The 26157-nt window shown below is 38.8% G+C and overlaps 1 protein-coding gene across 23 annotated transcripts in view; it reads right to left on the bottom strand.

Moving 5' to 3' along the window:
- LOC130922780 (regulating synaptic membrane exocytosis protein 1-like) overlaps positions 1–26157 on the bottom strand; it is a 102897-nt gene that overhangs the window by 13157 nt on the left and 63583 nt on the right. For 10 of the 23 annotated variants that reach the window (XM_057847800.1, XM_057847803.1, XM_057847798.1 and 7 more), the window contains 10 exons: positions 24893–24997; positions 24401–24460; positions 23580–23669; positions 19775–19858; positions 14291–14400; positions 13916–14034; positions 10408–10568; positions 10069–10283; positions 3584–3616; positions 569–734 (listed from right to left, as the gene is read on the bottom strand). In XM_057847800.1, coding sequence (XP_057703783.1) covers positions 569–734; positions 3584–3616; positions 10069–10283; positions 10408–10568; positions 13916–14034; positions 14291–14400; positions 19775–19858; positions 23580–23669; positions 24401–24460; positions 24893–24997 — 1143 coding nt within the window. The remainder of the gene's footprint in view (positions 1–568; positions 735–3583; positions 3617–10068; positions 10284–10407; positions 10569–13915; positions 14035–14290; positions 14401–19774; positions 19859–23579; positions 23670–24400; positions 24461–24892; positions 24998–26157) is intronic. The other 13 variants (XM_057847804.1, XM_057847816.1, XM_057847819.1 and 10 more) reach the window with 8 other exon arrangements.

The raw sequence follows: 26157 nt of genomic DNA, 5'->3' as shown, positions 1-26157 counted from the left end.
GATGGCATTAACATTATTAACATTCTGTTAAAGCGATCCATGGATAGAAAGACTTGTAGTTCTTAAAAGATAAATATTAGTACAAGTTATAGAAATTTTATATTAAAACCCCTCTTAATGTTTTCGTTTTAATAAAATTTGTAAAAAATTTCAATCAAAAAATAAACTAGTAGTTCGCCATTGTTGATGTCAATAATAATTATGGTGCTAAATCCCATAAAATCAGTCGCACCCAAGCGCCAGCTGAGGACAACAAAAAAACAAAAAACACAAGTAACAAGTGGAAATGACACTTTGCTGTCATTTTAATCTGTTTGAGCGGGGCATGTGCGTTAAATGCGTCAAATATTTTAACGTGATTAATTTTTAAAAAATAATTACCGCCTGTTAACGCGATAATTTTGATTAGCCTTCATTTTTAACAACAGAAGAAAAAAAAACTAATATCTAACTAAATATTTTTTCACCCCAACACCAGAGGGTGGTGCAGCACCCTCAGCACCCCACTTCCCGAGCAAATGATTCTACAGGGTTCAGATACATTGTTTCACAACTGTACTATACTTACTTTCCCTCAGAGCTGTAGCTGTTCATGCTCCCATCAGTGGATTCTCTACTGGCCTGACGGTTCATGGCTGACCCTCCTCTTGGGTACTCCACTGCCATGCCAGTCTCGACACTCCTTTGGATACTGCTGCTGCCAGCCTTAGACACCTTCTTACCTGCCGACGTCTCTGCAGCACACAAGAAAATTGTGTTTCGTTTTCATTACTTTTACATGTGTGTTTCTAGTGAGTAATGTGTCGTCTCTATACTAATGTTAAGGAATCAGTCATTTTCACATGAATACTTTTTGCTTTTTACAATATGGATGTCAATGGATGATACGTTCAACAAGCTTGATAACAACAGGTTCCTCCATGGTGAATAAAACTGTATATATTTACCAATGTGGACACCTTGTCACTTTGAAATGTAATATTTTTGGTGATGAGGTCACTATGTACTTCAAGATAAATTTAAAACATGCAGTCAACCGTGCAGTGCATCGAAGATGATTGGTTCAGCCCTTTCTAAAAGCCATCTGTTGAACTGTAGAAATGTACGGCCCATGGGCAGAAAGCGGCCCACAAGCGGGTCCAATCTGGCCCGTGGGTATTTCCTGCACATTGTAGTTCATTCATACAGTACATACAAAATCACATACTTTGAGCTGGACATTGGCGTCGTAAAACTGTAGATTTGGGTGATCCAGTGCATGCTTGGCTGACTTTCGTGTCTGCCGTTACATTCGTTCATTCGATCCTCCACCCAGTCAAAATGGATAGGACGTCTAGCGACCAACAGAAAGTGACTCCAAATCAACAGGAAGTGACCCTTAAGTAGGGTTAAAATGAAATGGTGACGCAAAATGAACTAATTACAGTGGTATGAAAAAGTATCTGAACTGTTTGGAATTTCTCACATATTTGCATAAAATCACCATTAAATGTGATCTGATCTTTTTCAGAATCACACAGATGAAAAACAGTGTCAGCTTTAACTAAAACCACCCAAAAAGTTCTAGGTTTTCATATTTTAATGAGGATAGTATGCAAACAATGACAGAAGGGGGGAAAATAAGTAAGTCAACCATCACAGTTAATATTTTGTGCAAACAAAAACAATTCAACTTTGGTTTCATCAGTCCACAAAATATTTTACCAAAACTTCTGTGGAGTGTCCAAGTGCCTTTTTTTACGAACATTAAATGAGCAACAATGTTTTTTTTTAGACAACAGTGGCCTTCTCCGTGAAGTCCTCCCATGACCACCGTTCTTGGCCACAGTTTTACATATAGTTGATGTGTGCACAGGAATATTGGACCGTACCAGTGATTTCTGTACGTCTTTAGCAGACACTCTCAGGTTCTTTTTTACCTCTTTGGGTATTCTGCGCTGAACTCTTGGCGTCATCTTTGGTGGACGGCCACTCCTTGGGAGAGCAGCAACAGTGCTAAACTCTCTACATTTGTAGACAACTTCTCTGACAGGCGATTGATGAACATCCAGACTTTCAGAGATGGTTTTGTATCCTTTCCCAGCTTTATACAAATCAACAATCCTTGATCACAGGTATTCAGACAGCTCTTTTGACCGAGCCACGATGCACATAAGACAATGCTTCTTATTAAGACATGCCTTACCAGGTGTGTGTTTTATAATGGGCAGGGCAGCTTTAAACCACTCATCAGTGATTGGGCACATACCTGACTCAAATTGTTTGGTAAAAATTGGTTTCAATTGCTCTTTAAGTCTCCCTTGACAGAGGGATCACTTACTTCGACCCTTCTTTTATTGTTTGCATGATATCTTCATTAAAATATGAAAACCTATAAATGTTTGGGTGGTTTTAGTTAAAGCAGACACTGTTTTTTCATCTGTGTGATTTTGACAAAGATCAGATCACATATGATGGTGATTTTATGCAGAAATGTGAGAAATTCCAAAAGGTTCAGATACTTTTTCATACCACTACCTGCCATTGACAACGATAGTCATCCAATTCACTTTTAATGGAAGAACTGGCTGTGAATGCTCATCTTCTAGTGCCTTTGACGGCGCTCGGCATCCAATCCATTTTGAATGTCGCCCCCTCCTCGCCAAAATGGACTGAATGTCGAGCGCGGTCAATGGCAGCCAGTGGGTTAACTTATTGGGCCAGAAATAAACGAGTCCAGCCCTCATGAGACCAAATTGCCATAAATATGGTCCTCAAACCAAAATGAGTTTGACAGCCCTGGTTGAAACGATCTGAAACAATTTGGAAAGAAAAGGCCCAATGCTGCTAACAAACTTTATTTCACTGGCTTTTTCATGAACTAAACCAACAGTGCACCGTATTTAAAGACTTCTGGGAAGTTAGAAATATCCCATTTGACACTCACATGGGCTGTTAAGTTTTTCAATCAACAAAAACATGATATTTTCTATATATACTGTATATATATAAACTTATAGAAATTGGAATTTTCATTGAAATTGGAATTTTCATAGCAGCCCACAATTACTTCATATAATCTTTTAGTGCATTTTTTATCAGAGGTAGGACATTTCTGACTTCCCAGATTATTGGAATGCCACAATAATGATGAAGAGAATGAGGTAAGGAAGCGTGCTGAAGACAGAGGTCAGGAAGGGCAAGGAATAGTGACAAAACTTCAAAATTCAAAATTGCTAAATTCCATTTAATATTTTTCCTGCGGTCAATTTCTGTCTTTCTGAGTTATGTATGTAATCTGGTGCTGAAGGAGACATATTCTGTCGCTTTTGTGCATTTCGTTCAATTCTCCGACACGAAAAAAAAGACGGGTAGGCTTTGTGGGTACTGGCCTCTGGTGTGGAAAACTGTGCCAAATATATAATATGTATTAAATTTTAATCACTTTAATGATTATTGCTGAGTCATCTGCTTGATAAAATTCTTATGCTGTGTCTCTAAATGGTGTACAAACCAAATGACAAAAATGTGAGTTATGAATCTGTTTTTCCTTACTCTTGTAACTGATCTATTTCATTCTACTCTGTCTTTCTAATTTGTTTACCTTTCTGTCTGTCCACCGCCTTACCAGCCGCCTCTGAAATAACACATAACAAAACAAATGAACAACAAGTAAAACCAAAGCACTGGAAACACAGATAAATGTATTACAATGTTTATAGTCTTACATTACAAAGACAACAGATACGGTACATGAAATGTAGTGCATGTATGCAAGAGAATAGAGTCAATCACTGGCAAGGGAAGATGTAGTGGCCAGTACTGAGGTGCTCTATTGAAGAATTATTTCAAATCTACATGCATCATCAGTATGTTCTATCCAGTGAAGAAGACACTTTTGTCAACGTGTTACTTTTTGTCTGTGGGGTCTTTGAAAATAGGGCTCATAAATGATGATATAATGAGTGTATAATTAATAGTCTTGCATCAATGTCATTTTTTGGCACCCAATACCAATTCCCACATCCGGCTGTGTGGTATCGGCCGATGCCTGTAATGTACCGATACAACATTTACCAAAGAAAAAAATATATAGACAATTTCTTTTCTATTTATTGATTACTGCATACTCATTCGACTGTTAATTACAGTGGGGCAAATAAGTATTTAGTCAACCACTAATTGTGCAAGTTCTCCCACTTGAAAATATCAGAGAGGCCTATAATTGTCAACGTGGGTAAACCTCAACCATGAGGGACAGAATGTGGGGAAAAAAACAGAAAATCACATTTTTTGATTTTTAAAGGATTTATATGCAAATCATGGTGGAAAATAAGTATTTGGTCAATACCAAAAGTTCATCTCAATACTTTGTTATGTACCATTTGTTGGCAATAACGGAGACCAAACATTTTTTGTAACTCTTCACAAGCTTTTCACACACTGTTGCTGGTATTTTGGCACATTCCTCCATGCAGATTTCCTCTAGAACAGTGATGTTTTGGGGCTGTCGTTGGGCAACACGGACTTTCAACTCCTTCCACAGATTTTCTATGGGGTTGAGATCTGGAGACTGGCTAGGCCACTCCAGGACCTTGAAATGTTTCTTACGAAGCCACTCCTTTGTTGCCCTGGCTGTGTGTTTGGGATCATTGCCATGCTGAAAGACCCAGCCACGTCTCATCTTCAATGCCCTTGCTGATGGAAGGAGATTTTCACTCAAAATCTCTCGATACATGGCCCCATTCATTCTTTCCTTTACACGGACCAGTCATCCTGGTCCCTTTGCAGAAAAACAGCCCCAAAACATGATGTTTCCACCCCCATGCTTCACAGTGGGTATGGTGTTCTTCGGATGCAATTCAGTATTCTTTCTCTTCCAAGCACCAGAACCTGTGTTTCTACCAAAAAGTTCTATTTTGGTTTCATCTGACCATAACACATTCTCCCAGTCCTCTTCTGGATCATCCAAATGCTCTCTTGCGAACCGCAGACGGGCCTAGACGTGTACTGGCTTCAGCAGGGGGGACACGTCTGGCAGTGCAGGATTTGAGTCCCTGGCGGCGAATTGTGTTACTGATGGGAGCCTTTGTTACTGTGGTCCCAGCTCTCTGTAAGTCATTCACCTGTTTGTAGGTGACCAAATACTTATTTTCCACTCTAATTTGGAAATACATTCTTTAAAAATCAAACAATGTGATTTTCCTTTTTTTTTTTCTTTTTTCCCCCCCCATATTCTGTCTCTCATGGTTGAGGTTTACCCATGTTGACAATTACAGGCCTCTGTAATCTTTTCAAGTAGGAGAACTTGCACAATTGGTGGTTGACTAAATACTTATTTGCCCCACTGTAATTGCAATCACAGTTCGATCAGACACTGCTAAACTGTTTATTCGCTGCCACCCTCACATTTCAAATGGACTGGATGTCTACTAGTGACAAACTAATTGGTGAAAGTATGCATCTTGGCCAGAGAAGAGCAATTTTTTACTTTTTAACTCATTGACTGCCAGTGATGACAGTAGACGTTCATTCGTTGCCACCCTTCCACTTCAAACGGATTGAACGTCCACTTGTGGTAAACTAACTGAAATTCACAGCAGAAGGATGATTGGACGCCACACGTTTGGACATCTGTCTTCATCTTGGGAAGGGCGACAAGAGCTTTTTTATGGCAGTGTGTAACCCTAGCTAGCGGCCATCTCGAGTAGTGCGACCAGTGAAAATTAGATCTCATAAAGCAGTGATCCTCAACCACCAGGCTGGGGACAGGTACTGGTCCGTTGCACATTTGCTACCGGGCCGAGAGAAAAAATAATTTTTTAACGACCGCAATCTGGCCTGTGCCTCTTGACACATCAATGTGCCTGTCTACACTATTGACTAATTCGAGTAGTGATTTCTGTACGTCGACATCTAGCGGTTGGCCGCCATTACTGGGGTGTTTGCACACCTACAGTGTATCACAAAAGTGAGTGCACCCCCGCATTTCTGCAGATATTTAAGTATATCGTTTCATTGGACAACACTGTCAAAATGACACTTTGACACAATGAAAAGTAGTATGTGTGCAGCCTGTATAAAAGAATAAATTTTATTTTCCCCTCAAAATAACTGAAAATATAGCCATTAATATCCAAACACCCGGCAAAAAAAGTGAGTACACCGCATGGGAACTACGTACATCCCTAAATGTCCAAATTGAGTACTGCTTGTCATTTTCCCTCCAAAATGTCATGTGACTCGTTACAGTAGTGCTGTCAGCATTGCTGCAGGGATTGAAAAGGTTGGGGGTCAGCCTGTTAGTGCTCAGACCATACGCCGTACTCTACATCAAATTGGTGTGCATGGCTGTCACCCCAGGAGGAAGCCTCTTCTGAAGACGGTACACAAGAAAGCCCGCAAACAGTTTGCTGAAGACATGTCAACAAAGCACATGGATTACTGGAACAATGTCCTATGGTCTGATTAGACGAAGATTAATTTGTTTGGTTCCGATGGTCTCAAGCATGTGTGGCGGCGACCAGGTGAGGAGTACAAAGATAAGTGTGTCATGCCTACAGTCAAGCATGGTGGTGGGAACGACCCCCCAACCTCTTCAATCTCTGCAGCAATGCTGACAGCACTCCTGTAACGAGTCACATGAGATTTTGGAGGGAGAATGACAAGCAGTACCCAATTTGGACATTTAGGGATGTATGTAGTTCCCATGCGGTGTACTCACTTTTGTTGCCAGGGGTTTAGATATTAATGGCTGTATTTTGAGTTATTTTAAGGGGAAAATAAATTAACTCTATTATATAAGCTGCACACAGACTACTTTTCATTGTGTCAAAGTGTCACTTTGTCAGTGTTGTCCCATGAAAAAATATATTAAAATATCTGCAGAAATGTGAGGGGTGTACTCACTTTTGTGATACACTGTATAGCAGCGTTAGTCAATGTAAAGAGTAACATTAGCTGCTGACGGCTGTGTGCTGCGGGCGGCGAAGTTTTTGGACAGCTTTTTCCGGTGAAAAGCCCCCTGCTGAGCCAGAAGAGGAGCCCGCATCAAGTCCATTCTGCATAATATGCAGAGGTGGGTAGAGTACCCAAAAATTTTACTCAAGTAAGAGTAGCATTACTTCAAAATAATATTGCTCAAGTAAATGTAAAATTATTTGTCTTAAAAATGTACTCAAGTACAAGTAAAAAAGTATTTGGTGAAAAGAATACTCAAGTAATGAGTAACATTGTGAATAACTACTTACAAAAAAAGTAAAAAATCCGCCGAGAGAAAACAAGTTAGATAAATGAAGCATTATTCTTCCAAAGAGCATGAGTGCCCTCTGGTGGAGAAAATAGATCCTAGTTTGAATAGTGAATACTATCTTCATAATTGCTATTATGAAATGAAAAGGATCATATCTCCGTTTTTCCGTGGTCAATCGGTGCCAAATAAAAACTGGAAGAGAGGTTAAAATCTGCGCTATCGAGTCATGTTGAGGACAACGCTCTATGTCAAATACTTCATTTTTTACGGTGCTTTAAGGCACCACGTGATTGAACAGGCTGGCGTGAACATAGAACGCCAAGCTTATGTCTGATTGGTAGTCATGTGATTATTGTTGCGACGTCTCATTGGTGAAATTGGTACAGCTACGCTTGGCATAGCTGACAAAGAATAATATGAATAAAGAGGAAAAATGTAACGACTCTTGTGTAGCCCAAAATAGCAGAGTAAGAGTAGCGTTTTTTCCTTACAAATCAACTCATGTAAAAGTAAAAAGTATAGCTGAGTAAAACTACTCAAGAAGTTCATTTTTCTTAAATAGTTACTCAAGTAAATGTAATGGAGTACAAGTAATGCGTTACTACCCACTTTTTATAATATGTGGTAAACAAGGTCACAAAAGTGAATGCACTGTGAGCATCATACCTCGTGGCAAACCATATTGTTAAAGCCAAGAAACCTTTCATGTTTGGAGAGGAACTCATTCTGCCTGCGTCCAAGGATATTGGCCGCTATTAAAAAAGGTTTATTCAGCGTATGGTGAGTTACATTTTCCCTGCACTTAATGTACGTTTTCAGCTACGTCGTGTTATTTTATATTTACTGTCATTTTCTGACACACATTGCTGGTCTGTAAAAAAAGGCCCACATTACATTGGTCCAGGGTGCAAAAAAGGTTGGGGACCAGTGTCATAAGGTACATATTGGACACTGACAGCATCGACATGTTTTTTCTTAGTATTCTTCCTTACCAATTACGTAATTTTAGTGACGTATCAGTGTTGAAACCGAGAGTCGTATTAGTGCAACACTAATAACATAATGAGAAAAAGACTAATGTATAACACAGAAAAAATGTAAAAACAGAATAAACAACATACAGTGGGGCAAATAAGTATTTAGTCAACCACTAATTGTGCAAGTTCTCCCACTTGAAAATGTTAGAGAGGCCTGTAATTGTCAACATGGGTAAACCTCAACCATGTCAGGCAGAATGTGGAAAAAAAACCAGAAAATCACATTGTTTGATTTTTAAAGAATTTATTTGCAAATCATGGTGGAAAATAAGTATTTGGTCAATACCAAAAGTTCATCTCAATACTTTGTTATGCACCCTTTGTTGGCAATAACGGAGGCCAAACGTTTTCTGTAACTCTTCACAAGCTTTTCACACACTGTTGCTGGTATTTTGGCCCATTCCTCCATGCAGATCCCCTCTAGAACAGTGATGTTTTGGGACTGTCGTTGGGCAACACAGATTTACAACTCCCTCCACAGATTTTCTATGGGGTTGAGATCTGGAGACTGGCTAGGCCACTCCAGGACCTTGAAATGCTTCTTACGAAGCCACTCCTTTGTTGCCCTGGCTGTGTGTTTGTGATCATTGTCATGCTGAAAGACCCAACCACGTCTTATCTTCAATGCCCTTGCAGATTGAAGGAGATTTTCACTCAAAATCTCTCGATACATGGCCCCATTCATTCTTTCCTTTACACAGATCAGTCGTCCTGGTCCCTTTGCAGAAAAACAGTCCCAAAGCATGATGTTTCCACCCCCATGCTTCACAGTGGTTATGGTGTTCTTCGGATCCAATTCAGTATTCTTTCTCCTCCAAACATGAGAACCTGTGTTTCTACCAAAAAGTTATATTTTGGTTTCATCTGACCATAACCCATTCTCCCAGTCCTCTTCTGGATCATCCAAATGCTCTCTAGCGGACCGCAGACGGGCCTGGACGTGTACTGTCTTCAGCAGGGGGACACGTCTGGCAGTGCAGGATTTGAGTCCCTGGCGGCGCATTGTGTTACTGATAGTAGCCTTTGTTACTGTGGTCCCAGCTCTCTGTAGGTCATTCACTAGGTCCCCCCGTGTGGTTCTGGGATTTTTGCTCACCGTTCTTGTTATCATTTTGACGCCACAGGGTGAGATCTTGCATGGAGCCCCAGATCGAGGGAGATTATCAGTGGTCTTGTATGTCTTTCATTTTCTAATAATTGCTCCCACAGTTGATTTCATTATACCAAGCTTTTTACCTATTGATTCAGTCTTCCCAGCCTGGTGCAGGTCTACAATTTTGTCTCTGGTTTCCTTCGACAGCTCTTTGGTCTTGGCCATAGTGGAGTTTGGAGTGTTACTGACTGAGATTGTGGACAGGTGTCTTTTATACCGATAATGAGTTAAAACAGGTGCCATTGATACGGGTAACAAGTGGAGCCTCGTTAAACCTCATTAGACCTCGTTAGAAGAAGTTAGACCTCTTTGACAGCCAGAAATCTTGCTTGTTTGTAGGTGACCAAATACTTATTTTCCACACTAATTTCGAAATAAATCCTTTAAAAATCAAACAATGTAATTTTCTGTTTTTTTTTTTTTTTCCCACATTCTGTATCTCATGGTTGAGGTTTACCCATGTTGACAATTACAGGCCTCTTTAATCTTTTCAAGTAGGGAAAACTTGAACAATTGGTGTTGGACTAAATTCTTATTTACCCCGCTGTAAATAAATAACAAATACTGTATGCGTGACTTGAGCATAAATTTATTTGTATGGAATAGTTAGTGAATGAGGCCCATGATGTTTTTGGGTGGTCTCTGACCTGTCTGGCTAAGTTGCGAGGTACTCCGACTGCGCCTCGATGGCAGAATGGCGACAACGCGTTGGCTGAGGCTTGAACGCCGCTTTTTGATCCCACTTCCCAAGCTCCCCAGGGCCGTGTCTGATTGGCTGCCATCTGCATGCTCCATGCCATAGATCTCGCCACTCACACTGGTGCTCTTCATCATGTGGCGGCCCGTCGCACGCATGGCTCGACTGATTGATTTTTACAAAATCAATCACATCACACAATTGAAAAACTGATTTATCCACAGAGGCAAGCATTATAAAAGTGATGTCCAACAGATGCCTGAAAAGATGCTTTATATAATGTATGTACCTGAAGCGTCCTCTGGGTCTCTCTGACTGGATGGACATGTAGCTGGTGCTACTGATCCGGGAGGCACTGCTGGTTCGAGAGATGGCTGATACGTCACTGACATCACTGTCTGATGACTTATGTGAGGCATTCTCACTACTCGTCCTGTGGTCCTTGAAGAGCTGTGGTAAAAATACATCATACAAATGATGATACCGTAGTGGGTCACATGAGTAAAATTCATTCCATCATCATTGAATACCCTCAGGTGTGAATATGTGTGGGTGAGGATGAATGGCTGTCACTGTGTGCTCAATCATTAATGAATGACACAATTCTCACTTTTTGGAAAATTAGTGAACTGTCAGAATTTGTGACCGTGCAGGGCAATATTAACCCTTTCAATGGCACTCGAAGACGATCACTAAAAGCGAGTCCTCTCTTTTAAACGAATTGGACATCTATCGTTGTCAATGTCAGAAAATGATTTACAAATCCTATGAAATTAAAAAAAAAAAAAAAACTTTAGCGTTTGAGTGTTATAGCCAGGGTGTATTTTTGTTTTTATTAATTTTAGTTATAATTATTTTCTTTCAATTAACATTTTATTGTAATAGAAATCAAATAATGTACACAAAAAAATATTTTTAAGAAATACAATAATATTTAATAATTTAACAACAACAAAAAAGAAAAAGAAAGAAGAAGAATTAAATTTTATATACTGTATATATACATATACAGTATATGGCCAAACATATTGGCACCCCTGCAACTCAGTCAGATAATGCTCAATTTCTCCCAGAAAATGATTGCAATTTCAAATGCTTTTGTAGTAATATCTTCATTTATGTTGCTTGCAATGAAAAAAAAAACACAAAAGAGAATAGAAAAACAATTAAATCCTGATCATTTTACACAAAACTCAAAAAATGGGCCGTACAAAAGTATTGGCACCCTTTGAAAAACCATGTGATGCTTCTCTAATTTGTCTAATTAACAGCACCTGTTACTTACCTGTGGCACATAACAGGTAGTGGCAATAATTAAATCACACTTGCAGCCAGTTAAAATGGATTAAAATTGACTCAACCTCTCTCCTGTGTCCTTGATTGTACCACATTCAGCATGGAGAAAAGAAAGAAGACCAAAGAAATGTCTGAGGACTTGAAGAGCAAAATTGTGAGGAAGCAAGGGCAATCTCAAGGCTACAAGTCCATCTCAAAAGACCTGAATGTTTGAATGTTCCTGTGTTTACTGTGTGCAGTGTCATCAATAAGTCTTAAAGCCCTTGGCACTGTGGCTAACCTCCCTAGATGTGGACGGAAAAGAAAAACTGACGAATTGATTTCAACAAAAGATTGTGCGGATGGTGGATAAAGAACCTTGACTAACATCCAAACAAGTTCAAGCTGTCCTGCAGTCCGAGGATACAACAGTGCCAACCCGCACTATCTGTCGGCATCTGAATGAAAAGGGACTCTATGGTAGGATACCGATGAAGACCCCACTTCTGACCTAAGAGACATAAAAAAGCCAGGCTGGAGTTAGCTGAGAAAGCCAAAAACGTTTTGGAAGAATGCTCTCTGGTCATATGAGACAAAAGTAGAGCTTTTTTGGAAAAGGCATCAACATAGAGTTTACAGAGAAAAAAAAACGAGGCCTTCAAAGAAAAGAACACGGTCCACACAGTCATACATGACGGAGATTTTGTTTGGGGTTGCTTTACTGCCTCTGGCACTGGACTGCTTGATATTGACATTGCATGGAATTACTAAGTCTGAAGACTACCAATAAATTTTGCAGCATAATGAAAGGCCCAGTGTGAGAAAGCAGGGTCTCCCTCAGAGGTCATGGGTCTTCCAGCATGACAGTGACCCAAAACACACTTCAAAAAGCACTAGAAAATGGTTTGAGAGGAAGCAATGGAGACTGCTTAAGTGGCCAGCAATGAGTCCAGACCTGAATCCCATAGAACACCTGTGGAGAGATCTGAAAATGGCAGTTTGGAGAAGGCCCTGTTCATATCTCAGAGACCTGGAGTAGTTGGTCAAAGAACAATGGTCTAAAATTCCAGCAGAGCATTGTAAGAAACTCATTGATGGATACCTGAAGCGGTTGTTCGCAGTTTTTTTTATCTAAAGGTTGTGCTACCAAGTATTGGGCTGAGGGTGGCAATGCTTTTGTCCTGCCCATTTTTGGAGTTTTGTGGGGTTTTTTCCATTCTGTTTTGTGTTTTTTCATTGCAAGCAAAATAATTGAAGATATTACTACCAAAGCATTTGTAATTGCAATCCTTTTCTGGGAGAAACAGAGCATTACTTGACAGAATTGCAGGGGTGCCAATACTTTTGGCCAGCAGTGTATATATATTTTGATAAATGGTTTTTATGCACTTCAAATGTAATAATTATGATCAGTTTTATACATGTGACTGTCCCACTGAATTATTTTTAAACAACAATAAAGTAGAAAAATGCTTCTTTATTACCGTATTGGCCGAATATAAGACGGCCCTGATTATAAGACGACCCCCTCTTTTTCAAGACTCAAGTTTGAAAAAAGACTTTTTGAACACCAAATTAATTTTTATACAGAAAATAATTACAGTACATCTGAAACAAATGATTGTAAAAACATATTTGAGAGATCATGTTATTTTGCCTCATTCAAATCTTAATATCTTAACATTTAAATATGTAAACCAAAGTGCAATCACATTCGTAAATGAATTGCTTCTGATTTTTTAAATGTAAATAAACCAATCTATTGTGATAAAACAAAAAAATTGCAATAACTGCATTAACCATCAAAGTGAAGTCTAACTGTAACTGAAGTCTTGAAACAAATCTGAATAAGGACAAATATTACAATAAAATAATGCAAACTGGTTAAACTTGAGAGTAGCTGAGAATTGTCATGACAGAACATCGCTTCAATGACATCTGGTGCCATCTAGTGTCGTGAATGGGTATAACGTCTAGACTGCGAATATAAGACGACCTCCACTTTTTCAGTCTTATTTCAATGCAAAAAACACCGTCTTATATTCGGGCCAATACGGTGAATGCTTCATGGAGTGAGTCCACTCAAATCTGCTCAAGCTGCTCACTTACACACAGTGAGTTGGCACAGCAACTGTTTAACAAGTTAAACGATGACTGACGCATGTGGCGCTTTGAAGTCTCGGCTTGCAAGCATATCTGGCAAGATCAAACCTTAACGTCTGTCAATCAGAGACTACGTGATTTGATTAGGACCGCTAATCTGTATTTATTTATTCATTTTTTATTTGAAAAAAAAGTCCACAATGAACTGAGGGCACTAAGTTTGAAGTGCAAAATAGCGAGGGATCACTGTTTTTCTCTCTGTATCAGTCACTCAATCAATTTTCAAACTGCTGATTTTTTACACGTATTTTACCACACAACGACACTGTCATACAGTATCCTTAGATCTATAAGAACACAATTTTCGCCAACTAACTTAAAGCTGCAACTCTCACAGTGAAAGAAAACAGCAGACCCACCTCCCGTTTGTTCTTGAGGGCTCTATCCAGGTCCTGCTGGCTGGAGTTATTGGCAGCTGACATCCGGTTTGAATGAACTCTCATTTGGAGTTGACGAACGCGTTCCTCTGCTACCAGGGCTGGACAGAAAACCAAAATAAATCTAAAATTAGATTTCAAAAGGGAAAGCTCGCATTCTGCAAGTTGTCTATTAAATGGATTTTATGATTGTATTTTTGCTATGTTTTGTGAGTTTTAAACAATTAAACAGATGTCTTTTGAAATACTCCAAGGATTAAAAAGATATCACTGGTAATTTCTTATTTCGTCTCTGCTGGTCTAAACTAGACCATGTACTATTTGGTAGAAGGCATGTATAGATGTGTTCATGTATACCTTGTTCTACACTGTTGCTCTTGGGGGGAAGTTGTGGGAGCTGCCTGACTTTGCGAGATGAAGAGGATGTCACTGAAGAGGAAAGAGGTGCACCATCTTGGTGGTGGCCCCTATTATTAAATTACATGGAAAAAGGGGAACAAACAGAGGAAGAGATTTGAGAGCTGAGACCGAAGGAAAAACACAGTGACAAATGACATTGAATCTTTTTTTTTTTTTTTCACAAGTGCTGTGAAACATTTTTACTGCAACACATATATGGCGGAAAACACTCAGGTGACTTGAAGTTCTGCTCTGAGACCCCCAATTTTGCCAAATTTTAAAATTGTCATATATGCATATGTGATGCATCATTGAAATCTCAATTTTCTTTATTTTTTTAAAATCTAAAATATCAGGGAAAATGCAACACTAACAAAAAAAATGCAATAAGCGATAGTTATGAGGTTTATATCATGACCTATTTATAGACACTATTTTTTGACATTGTGACATAATTTGTTTAAAAGTTTAAAATATGCGAGTGAATAACTTTATAAAGGTCATCAATCAATCAATTAATGATTCGAAGCTAAAAATGATAGACATTTTGAATAATGAATATAACTAGCCTTGCAAGCAGGACTGAACAGGCCTTTGCACAACGTATCGTCGTAAGGCTCCCGTGATGCAAGTTTGAGGTCAATTGATAGTTTTTCCCGAGGAAGCGGAGCCTTTCTCATAAAAAAGGGTGTTTCCTGTTCCCACTAGGGGGCGCAAGGCCTAATGGGTATTATTTAAATGCAGTCGTGTTCAGGCTTGAGTGCCTCACATGAATGCCAGACATGAAAACGATTGCACCTTGTATCAGGAAGTTATTAGTCATTTACTGAATTAGCCTGATAACAAAAAAAAAAACGAAAAAAAACGCCTAACTTTGGTACCCCGCCCAAGTCAGACCCGAGAATGAAAACTCACCATTTTGATAACTTAAAATCTCAAATGTCTCATGAACAGACTCGACAGTTTCGAGGAGGAGCCAAGCAATTGCACGTTTTTTAACATTCAATCCAAAATACCAGATTTCCTGTTGGGTTTGGAATATGGGTACAAAAAACTTTTTGAAGCAGTGTTGAACAATGTATTGACTCCCCAAATGTCATCGCTCTACGTTGAAAAACCCTAAATGGAGAGGCCTTTTTTAAAAATTCAAGGGGGGCGCCACTGAGCCATTTTGTGACATTTTTTTGCAATGTTGCAAAATTATCAAAATGTATGCAAAGCTGCATGTATGTGCAAATTTTTTTGGGTGCTCGGGCCCTAATTACTTACCTTCTTTTTATGGCTGGGTTGAAACAAAAGCGGTTGTGTGGTGTCTGTAAACGGGGGTCTCCAGGGTAAAACGGACAAACTAAAAACAGTTCAGGGGCTTAATGCGCCATGAAACTGCTATGGCCGAATATAGATACAGTATATTGTTCTATCAAACACAACAGTTCTTTTGGCTTAAAATACAGCAGTTTATTTTAAAGAGGGGTGCAAGAGCAGAACCTGCTTTTTCAGCCTTGTCTGTGTTTTCCGCCATATATATATATATCACTTATCACAAAAATATTTAGGGAAGAGGTGGCAAAAAAGACATCAGTCATAGGAGAAGCAAGTGCAGATTGGTCAGCAAATTAAGTAAAAATTAAAGATTTTGGAGAAATCACACCTTGAATTATTAATAGTAGTGTACGGCCACCATGTGAAAGAAGGATACAGACAAGCATGTCCACATTATACAGTACATACACAATACACACACATCAAAAAGTAGATAATTGTGCGTTGGTTTGGGGGTAAGGGGTAAATACAGCGAGCTTTTTTCCATTGCAGTGAAAAAAAAAAAGCCTGTGTTCATGTAATTGACCAGTCCAGGCAGCTGGAATAGGCTTCAATTTACCGGTGACCGTCATGAGGATAACACGCCTTCACACATCAAAACTTAACGCCATTGAGAGCTCCAAACTGTAGCTGTTGACTAGGTCTTGGACATAAGGTTGAGCACATAGAAGCTGCAAATGCAATTCTGACAAGAACACCAACAACTTCACAAAAAATATGTATCAATGCAAGAAGCAAATGCAACTGAGCAACATGTCACACCAAAGCAGCCCAAGCTATACCACAATTCAAAAAATCACTAACTGAAGCTTGTGAGGGGAGGAAACAACATAAACTCAGCAAGGTTAAATTTTATAGTATAATATGATCATATCCACATCCAGGAATGCAATCCACGACCAGCACTCTTGGCAAAAAAGATCAGAAATACACACAAAAGCAGGACTTTTGCACAATGTGAGTGACAATCAGTGTAGAGCTTGTCTTTATACTGGCATGGTATTTCTAACAAGTTCCACTTTGTATGCCACAGTCACTGTACCAAAGTCTTAACCACAGAGTACCAGAGATTTAACCTAAGAGATAACCAGCAAAAGAATAGTGTGATCTTATCCTATGTGTTCAAATACACGCACATCCATACACACAGGTACAGTTTGACAACTGCTTGTCCTAAAAAAAAAGCCCACTTGAACCCATAAATTGCAGTTTGAGAGATAAGAGCAGAATAGGGTGGGTGAAAAAAATAAATTATAAATTAATAGACCCTACTCACGTGACGTCACAGCCACGCCCCCGCGCCATGTTGTCCGTATACTCGTCATGTTAATGCATTAGCGCTTCGTAAATTCCTCTTATTATGGCGTGTTTTTCTGCTCGTTCACATTAATAATCAAAATGGTGAAGTCGTGTGTGGCGGTCGGTTGCAAAAACAGAGAAGATAGACGGAGAGACTTGAAGTTTTACCGTATTCCGAGAGACCCGGAGAGGAGAGCGAGATTGACTGCTGCAATTCGACGAGAAAACTAGGCTCCAAACGACTACCACAGATTATGCAGGAGTCATTTTATATCTGGTAAGATGCATTTAATATATATTTAGAGGGTTTTGGGCTGACAACCACAATTAAGATCATTGCTAGGCTAATCGCCGACAACATACACTCAGACGTTGTGAATGAACTACCTGAAAATATATCATTATAAGGGGATAATACAATTAATTTACAATTTCACTATTGAGGTCAAAAGCCAAAAAATGAATTCAACTAGGGACAATCTGGAGTAGTGCTATCGCACTTCACATTTATTACATATTATATATGTACAGTGCCTTGCAAAAGTATTCGGCCCCCTTGAATCTTGCAACCTTTCACCACATTTCAGGCTTCAAACATAAAGATATGAAATTTAATTTTTTTGTCAAGAATCAACAACAAGTGGGACACAATCGTGAAGTGGAACAACATTTATTGGATAATTTAAACTTTTTTAACAAATAAAAAACTGAAAAGTGGGGTGTGCAATATTATTCGGCCCCTTTACTTTCAGTGCAGCAAACTCAGTCCAGAAGTTCAGTGAGGATCTCTGAATGATCCAATGTTGTCCTAAATGACCGATGATGATAAATAGAATCCAAATGTGTGTAATCAAGTCTCCGTATAAATGCACCTGCTCTGTGATAGTCTCAGGGTTCTGTTTAAAGTGCAGAGAGCATTATGAAAACCAAGGAACACACCAGGCAGGTCCGAGATACTGTTGTGGAGAAGTTTAAAGCCGGATTTGGATAAAAACAGATTTCCCAAGCTTTAAACATCTCAAGGAGCACTGTGCAAGCCATCATATTGAAATGGAAGGAGCATCAGACCACTGCAAATCTACCAAGACCCGGCCGTCCTTCCAAACGTTCTTCTCAAACAAGGAGAAAACTGATCAGAGATGCAGCCAAGAGGCCCATGATCACTCTGGATGAACTGCAGAGATCTACAGCTGAGGTGGGAGAGTCTGTCCATAGGACAACAATCAGTCGTACACTGCACAAATCTGGCCTTTATGGAAGAGTGGCAAGAAGAAAGCCATTTCTCAAAGATATCCATAAAAAGTCTCGTTTAAAGTTTGCCACAAGCCACCTGGGAGACACACCAAACATGTGGAAGAAGGTGCTCTGGTCAGATGAAACCAAAATTGAACTTTTTGGCCACAATACAAAACGATATGTTTGGCGTAAAAGCAACACAGCTCATCACCCTGAACACACCATCCCCACTGTCAAAAATGGTGGTGGCAGCATCATGGTTTGGGCCTGCTTTTCTTCAGCAGGGACAGGGAAGATGGTTAAAATTGACGGGAAGATGGATGCAGCCAAATACAGGAACATTCTGGAAGAAAACCTGTTGGTATCTGCACAAGACCTGAGACTGGGACGGAGATTTATCTTCCAACAGGACAATGATCCAAAACATAAAGCCAAATCTACAATGGAATGGCTAAAAAATAAACATATCCAGGTGTTAGAATGGCCAAGTCAAAGTCCAGACCTGAATCCAATCGAGAATCTGTGGAAAGAGCTGAAGACTGCTGTTCACAAACACTCTCCATCCAACCTCACTGAGCTCGAGCTGTTTTGCAAGGAAGAATGGGCAAGAATGTCAGTCTCTCGATGTGCAAAACTGATAGAAGCATACCCCAAGCGACTTGCAGCTGTAATTGGAGCAAAAGGTGGCGCTACAAAGTATTAACGCAAGGGGGCCGAATAATATTGCACACCCCACTTTTCAGTTTTTTATTTGTTAAAAAAGTTTAAATTATCCAATAAATTTTGTTCCACTTCACGATTGTGTCCCACTTGTTGTTGATTCTTGACAAAAAATTAAAATTTTATATCTTTATGTTTGAAGCCTGAAATGTGGCGAAAGGTTGCAAGGTTCAAGGGGGCCGAATACTTTTGCAAGGCACTGTATGTAGTGAGAGTGCTTTCGCTAAACCATATAAACATTAAAAGCCCTAGCTCCATTGACAAACGACATGAAATACATTAGACTTGACAGTGGATGTTAGCAAGAACAAAAGATTTTGAATTGAAAATTTCGTAACTCACCTTCCCGAGCACAAGATTCCTGCCGAATTTTCGTGTACGAGGACCTGTTTCACTCAACCAGCAACGTAGCATTTATAAGCCTCCAAGCTCTTAAAGTTTTTCAAACTTTCGTGAGAATAGGCTGATTTTGTGTGGACAAGATAGTTGTAAATATCAGGGTCAGGCGAAGACGGCGAAGACAGCGGGTCGAAAAACATCGATTTAGGCATCAAATATGGATCTGGCAAATGGATAAACTGAAGCTTTTCCACATAACGCCTTTTATGCAACGCATCCAATGAGTTTACGGTGTCAGATAACACTGGGGCTTCCATGAATTGCTGTATAACTTGCACGATTAATTGAAAACAATGAGAATAGGTCTAAAAAATACGGACAATATGGCGGCCGGATACAGTGACACGTCATTTTGTGACGTAGGTGAGTAGGGTCTATAGGGGATCAATTGGTTTTAAATTGGTACTCAGTGGTGTCAAGCTCAAGAGAGTAAAAAACAGAGGCCACGTTTCCACAACAGGATACCTGTCATCTTCTGGGGAAGCATGCTGGATAAAAATCCTGGGGCTGGGAGGACGTCTCCGGGGCAGGGAATGGGACATTGATTTTCTATGACGTACACAGGGGACAAAAATAACTTCACTGAAAAAACTGGACGATAGTTTTTACTAATATTTGCTGGTCTAATTTTAATTTCATCGCGCCAAATAACGTAATTTTGCCATACAATTAGCACTTAAAAATGACAAAAGGATACAGATAAAACCGTGTTTAATGTTTTTAATTGAAAACAATGCTTAACATTTAAGGTGAATGGTTTACATATGTACATCAAAAAATCCAACGCTCTTAAAACTCGCGCTGATGTTTTAAAGTGTAATGTAAATATCGTAGGTACTGAATACAACCACCAAACCCAATATAAGATACAGTACATTATGTTGGTAGATTGTAAGAGACAGGAATTTAACACTATGTTTAAGATTGTACAAATCAAGGACATAGGTTTGTATTGGGACGGTAGGGACATAACACTACCAACTTTTCAGGATGTTCAGATTGTCCCCACCAACTTTTAAGCAACCTTATTTGCATTATATAAGGAGTTCAGTTATATAGATCATTTAGATTGTCTTACCATATGCTTTGTAAGGATAGAATTGACCATACCATTATTAAGTGAATTATTTTCATGATGTTCAGACATGCATTTACCCCTTTTCACTTGCTGAATGTGACGGTCCATTTTTTCCCTCAAACACACGTGCGATTGGCTGATGACTTGTATATAAATTGTATTTGTATTTATTTGTACCGTATTTTTCGGACTATAAGTCACAGTTTTTTAATCGTTTGGCAGAGGGTGCATCCAATACTCTGGAGCGACTTGTGTGTGAAATTCTTAACACATTGTAGCTTGTTTGCATGTTCTTTATGCTGAAGTTATCTGAATAACTCTTAATAGCGATGTTACATTAACATGCCAGGCACGTTCTCAGTTTGTTGTTTGTGTTTGTATGTGTATGTTGTTTACTGATTGACAACATTGCCTAAGTGCTGTAGCAAATCAATAATTTTTTAGAAGAAAATTCATGTGAGAAAAAAAAAAAAAAAAGCTCATGTAATGTAATGTATGCAGCTCTACCATGTTTGATTGTGCGTCCTTGGCTGCAGGGGGACGGGTCTTGATGAGTATATGCTTCTCCCGTCAGCCCTTGTCTTTCTTCGGTTCTTTCTTTCTTCGGGCTAATCATATCACATTTTGCAACTGTCAATGATACCGATGATGATGACAATAAATAAATAAATATGTGTCATGTAATGTTAGCATACCGTACACGTATTCAACCTGTTGTTCTCTATTGTATTTTTTATTTTAAATTGCCTTTCAAGATGACGTCTGTTCTCGGTGCTGGATCCTATCAAATAAATTTCCCCAAAAAATGCGACATACAGTCCGGTGCGACTCAATATGTTTTTTTCCTTTTCAGTGCACATTTTTTGGCTGGTGTGACTTATAGTCCAAAAAATACGGTACTTGTATTGATTTTATCTAAAATGTCTTGATTTATTTTCTACATTATTTTAGTCAAAAATATTTTACTTGCAGCCTATATAGACATTTTTTTCCAGATAATCATATACATTAATCATAATCGAGGTATAAAGTTTTCATTTTTTTGTTGAATTTGGCTGTGCTTGTGGATAAAAGCAGTAGTGTTTTACCTGAAGAAAGGCTCCATTTTTTAATTTTTCTATACCCCAAGAAGTTTGTTCAGTTATATTTATTTATTTATTTATTTCGACAAATGTAGAGTGGTCTAAAGACATATGTTTTTTGTTTTTTTTGCATTCCTGGATAGTTATGATATTATTAACAAGTTTGTATTTATTGTGTATGTTGATATCATTTGAGTTATGTTCAAATGTTACAATTTGAATTTGCTAATAGAATCCAGACATTTATCGTGGAAGTTATCAAAAATTTGTCGTAGGTTTTCAAAACAAAGGTTTGAACCAATACACAGGAAAGTTAGTATAATTCAATTGAGATTTATTTTGCATTGATCATTTAGCCTATCAATTAATAATTAGGCTCATATTTGTGAAAAATGAAGCCCTGACTCCCGTTAACCCAGTCTCAAACCTACACTCTTGGTACAAATCCTTGTTGCTCGCAAGGATGTATAAATATACTTCATTAATTAAAAAAAAAAAAAAAAACTTTTCATTTTACGCCACCTGAGGGCAGCAGAGACAAGGATATGCCATTATGCTCTCAGAACAAGCTGTACATTAGTGCTTAGCCATTCTTCCTTTTTTTTTTTTTTTTTTCAAATGCTATTGCATTTACATCTCTTTTTATATCAGTTTTAGAAATGTTTCCATTTGACTGCTTTAAAACTCCACAAGCATTCCACAAGCATCCATTTTTCATCATAATTTTATACTGCAGATAGAGACACTTACACACGGGTATGATGTAAACATGACATATTCTGAGTTATCGCTACGGATACTTGACACGAAGATTATGTTGTTTGTGATAATAGAAGCTAGCTGCACGATTCAGTCTCACCAAGCAAACAAATTACACTTTTTATAGTGAAGGATATGGAATCACAGGAGTGGCAAAATATAGAGACTACGTGTGTTCTCCCCATGGGCGCCCGAGAGGCTGGGGCTGGAGACGGTGGCTCGCCTCGCGGCGGACCGTCAGATCGATCCCGAGATCCAACAACGAGCTTTTTAACTGCAGCAACTTTAAGATACGCTATTGGAGCTAGAATTACCGAGGACAGAAGGCTAAAGCCCGTCTGGATGCCGCCGCTGGTCTGCATAATGCCGGGTCAAAGTTTGGCAAGGGTCTCAAGCCGCTCCAGAGCTCTGCTGACTGATATCACATTCTCATATTTTATTTTTATCTAATAATTTTATAAATTGTGATTTATTAACCTGTTTTGCAGATGCACCAATCGTTTTAAATAAAACAACAAATGGAATCATGTTGTCCAAATGTTTTATTGCGATCAATGTCTGCAATAAAAAAAATGTACATACCTTGTAGTATTTCCTTGTAACAACAAAATCCGTGTCAGCCCGTCTGCATTCAGCAAATCTAATATAATTTGTAATTTCACCTCATTTTGGTCACTCAAATGGCTGGTGTACCAATCTCTACCTCACGTCAACACAGGCTGACAGGTTGTAATAATTTTGTCAACAAATGAGCATAGAAGTGATAAGAACAATTATACAATCTAATCTACGTCTCATCTACGTCGCTCTGAATCCATTTTTGGGTTCCTCTGGATTGATTTCGTAGTTTGAACTTCGTCAACACACTGCTAACTTCAGCTGCAACTCATGAGGTTTTTTCTTAACCGGAAGTTCGAGGCAGATCTTGGCCAAGATGGCGCCGCCCATATTTCGTTCAGGAAACTTGTCTATAGACTCTCACCATTTCCAAGTGTAACTCTTAGTTATTTAACGAAATCATCTAAATTATTTTAAAGAAGGGGGTGTTGTGAGGGTGAAGCAAAACTTTTTTTTTTTTTTTGTTTAACTCTCTTAGTGCCATTGACGATGATAGACGTCCAACCAAGAGGCTCTTAAAATTCAATTAAAACTCTTTAAATGAGTTAATTACTAGTAGACTTCCAATTAATTTGAATGGACGTTCATTTGCTGCCACCCTTCCCACTTCAAGTTGATTGGACGTACATTGCTGTCAATGGCAGCCAATGAGTTAATTGCGGATAAGTGCAAGAGAGCAATACTAAAGACTCGAGCAGCACTAAAGGAGGGCGGTGGATACAAAGCATGGTACCTTTCCAACTCAGGTGAGGGGACATGATTATCTGGAGTCAGACAGTTGGTGCTAGCACTCCTAACCCTTTCCAGAGAAGGCTGAAGATCACTAGAGGCATCACAGCACAACATGCCATCCAATGGGAGAGGAGGATGGAGAGGAGACAGGAAGTCAACCACAAAGAGATAAACAATGGACAAACACAAAAGTTACTTGAAAACAAAACAAAAGTCTGGTTGGAAGCACAAAATGGTAAATCTAGGAAGTAAGCCATGCCTGGCTGCAGGGCAACAATGATGTCATGTGGATGAATGAGAATCTTAACTTAAGTTAAATTTTTGAAAAAGTTCTGAAAAACGGGTTGGACTTTAAATATTTGCTTTTTCGGTTCTTATCATTAGTCCAGTATAAAATACTCAATAGAAAAACTGGTAAAACAAAATTGTAATCACTCAAATTGAAATGACAAGCGTCGTCTTTTAGTGGCCTCTTGTGGATTTCAGGCAGCATTGCAAGCGAATGACTAAACTTTGTATTGGTAAACATAATCACCTTGTATAATGACAGACTTTTTTAGTAATTAACGATGAGTGTACACAATAACTGTGTTATTCCTTTCTTATGAGTGTTATTTTTATTTAGGATTGCTGTCACAGTGATCATTACTATGCTCGTCTTTAACAAAATCATTTTTCTGCGAAAAGAAATTGCTCCGAGTAACATTCCGCATTTAAATCAAAAGCTTTTTTTGTGGAAAAGTGATACAAGTAAAAATTCCTAGTCCAAAATTCACACCCAGAAACACATAATATGAAATATGACATGACTGACTAAATTACCTGAAGTGGATGCACTCAGCACTTTTGCCTCGCATTGATTGGTGGATCATGATGACCTCACTGTGGTAACCATGGGGATGGATGACACACAAGGAAATCAACAACAATTTTCCAAAACATGAGAGCAAAGGGAGAACAGAGTGAATTGGAATGAGAGGATGCTGTACACATACACGCAGACAAATACACACTTTGACTAAAACACGTTACAGTGTAAAGCTTTACAAACAACTAATGAGTGGGCTACTGCACCAAACCGTGTTCAAGAGCCAAACCAACAATAAAAAGGATACATTTGCTTATCAAAAAAAGGACAAAGAAACCCAACAACAACAAAACAGAGGGACAAAATATTGAAACCAAGCTTGACTCATTGAATGAGCTTTCACCAGCAATGACATTCACTCACGCCACACATTCAAGTGGTTTGCCTTTTTTCAGGATGGCACACATTAAGGCAGTCAGTATTGCTCCAAATTCAAGAAAAAATACCTGTCATCAAGGTATTCCTGATCCTTGTGGTGACCTCTACCAGAGTCATAGTAGCGGGTTGGAGAACGAGAACGCCTAGAGTGTGAAAGCTCATCGTCTAGGCTCCTGAAAATAATAAGAAATATAGAAAAAAAAAAGATATAAATGACTTAAGTCGTTGTCCTGGTCAAGGAATATTGCAGACAGTACTTGGCTTGCATTGTTTTGCTAATACTGTAAAAGCAGAGATGGCAGCGCAAGGATTTCTGGAGTAGTCAGCCATTTCATTAGGAGATGGCCTCAGTTTGTTGTTTTCCAACAGTTGTCCTTTCTCACGCACTATCATGCACCATCGAGTTTGCCTTTCTTATATATTGACCAAAATCTTAAAGGGAACCTCAGACTTAAAAACTTTTAGGATCTAATAAGCCACAATTGTTCTCTTTTACTAAAATATGCTATTAGAAACACACAAAATATTGCCATTGATTTAAAAATCTATAATATTTAGTACATGTTTTGACCTACGGAGGGCGCCATGTTTTATGCGCGCAATGGACGCTCGGGGTGATGACGTAGTTTGTCACTGTCACTAGACTTACACAACTGGTGTTCTGCAATTCCTTCCTATACTGCGAGACGTGCAGCACATGCGCACATCAGTTAAAAGTGGCAAGTGCTTACTATTTGTGTTTTTATTGAGTTTTTTATTTCCTTTTCATTGCCTCAAAATACTTTTTGAATGCGTTTCCCTCTCATACTTTTAAGCATAGTGTTTTCTTGTGGTAGATTGTTGATCTGTTGACCACAATAGTCATGTAGCGTACTTAGACCACCACATAGACTTCATAATGCATTGACGGACACGGGGCGTGGGGCCGATTCATAGGGGGCCTATCTCCATCAAAGCTGACCGAGTGGAAACACAGACAAAGAACTTTTCCAGTTAAAAATTCTTGTGAATAAATGCTTAAATCCCAGAATTCTTAATAGATATGAACGTAAAACAGTCTCGATACTTAGTTACGCAGTTAAAACCAAAAAAAAAAAAAAAAAAACGTGCAGGTAGCATTAATTTATGTGTATATTGCGGACTACAAGGCTAGTCAGAAAGGAAATTAGCGGCCGCCATATGTAAACAAAGAGCTTTTTCCATTGATAATTCTTGTGAATAAATGCTTAAATCCCTCAATTCTTTAAAGATATGGACGTAAAACAGTCTCGATTGTTGGTTAAAAGCAAAAAACCTTGCAGGTAGCATTTATTTTACTTAAATATTGCAAACT

This window comes from Corythoichthys intestinalis, chromosome 10 (genome assembly GCF_030265065.1).
Source record: "Corythoichthys intestinalis isolate RoL2023-P3 chromosome 10, ASM3026506v1, whole genome shotgun sequence".
NCBI classification, from domain to species: Eukaryota; Metazoa; Chordata; class Actinopteri; order Syngnathiformes; family Syngnathidae; genus Corythoichthys; species Corythoichthys intestinalis.
The sequence above is the reverse complement of the archived record's forward strand: the minus strand, read 5'-3'. Positions and strand labels throughout refer to the sequence as shown.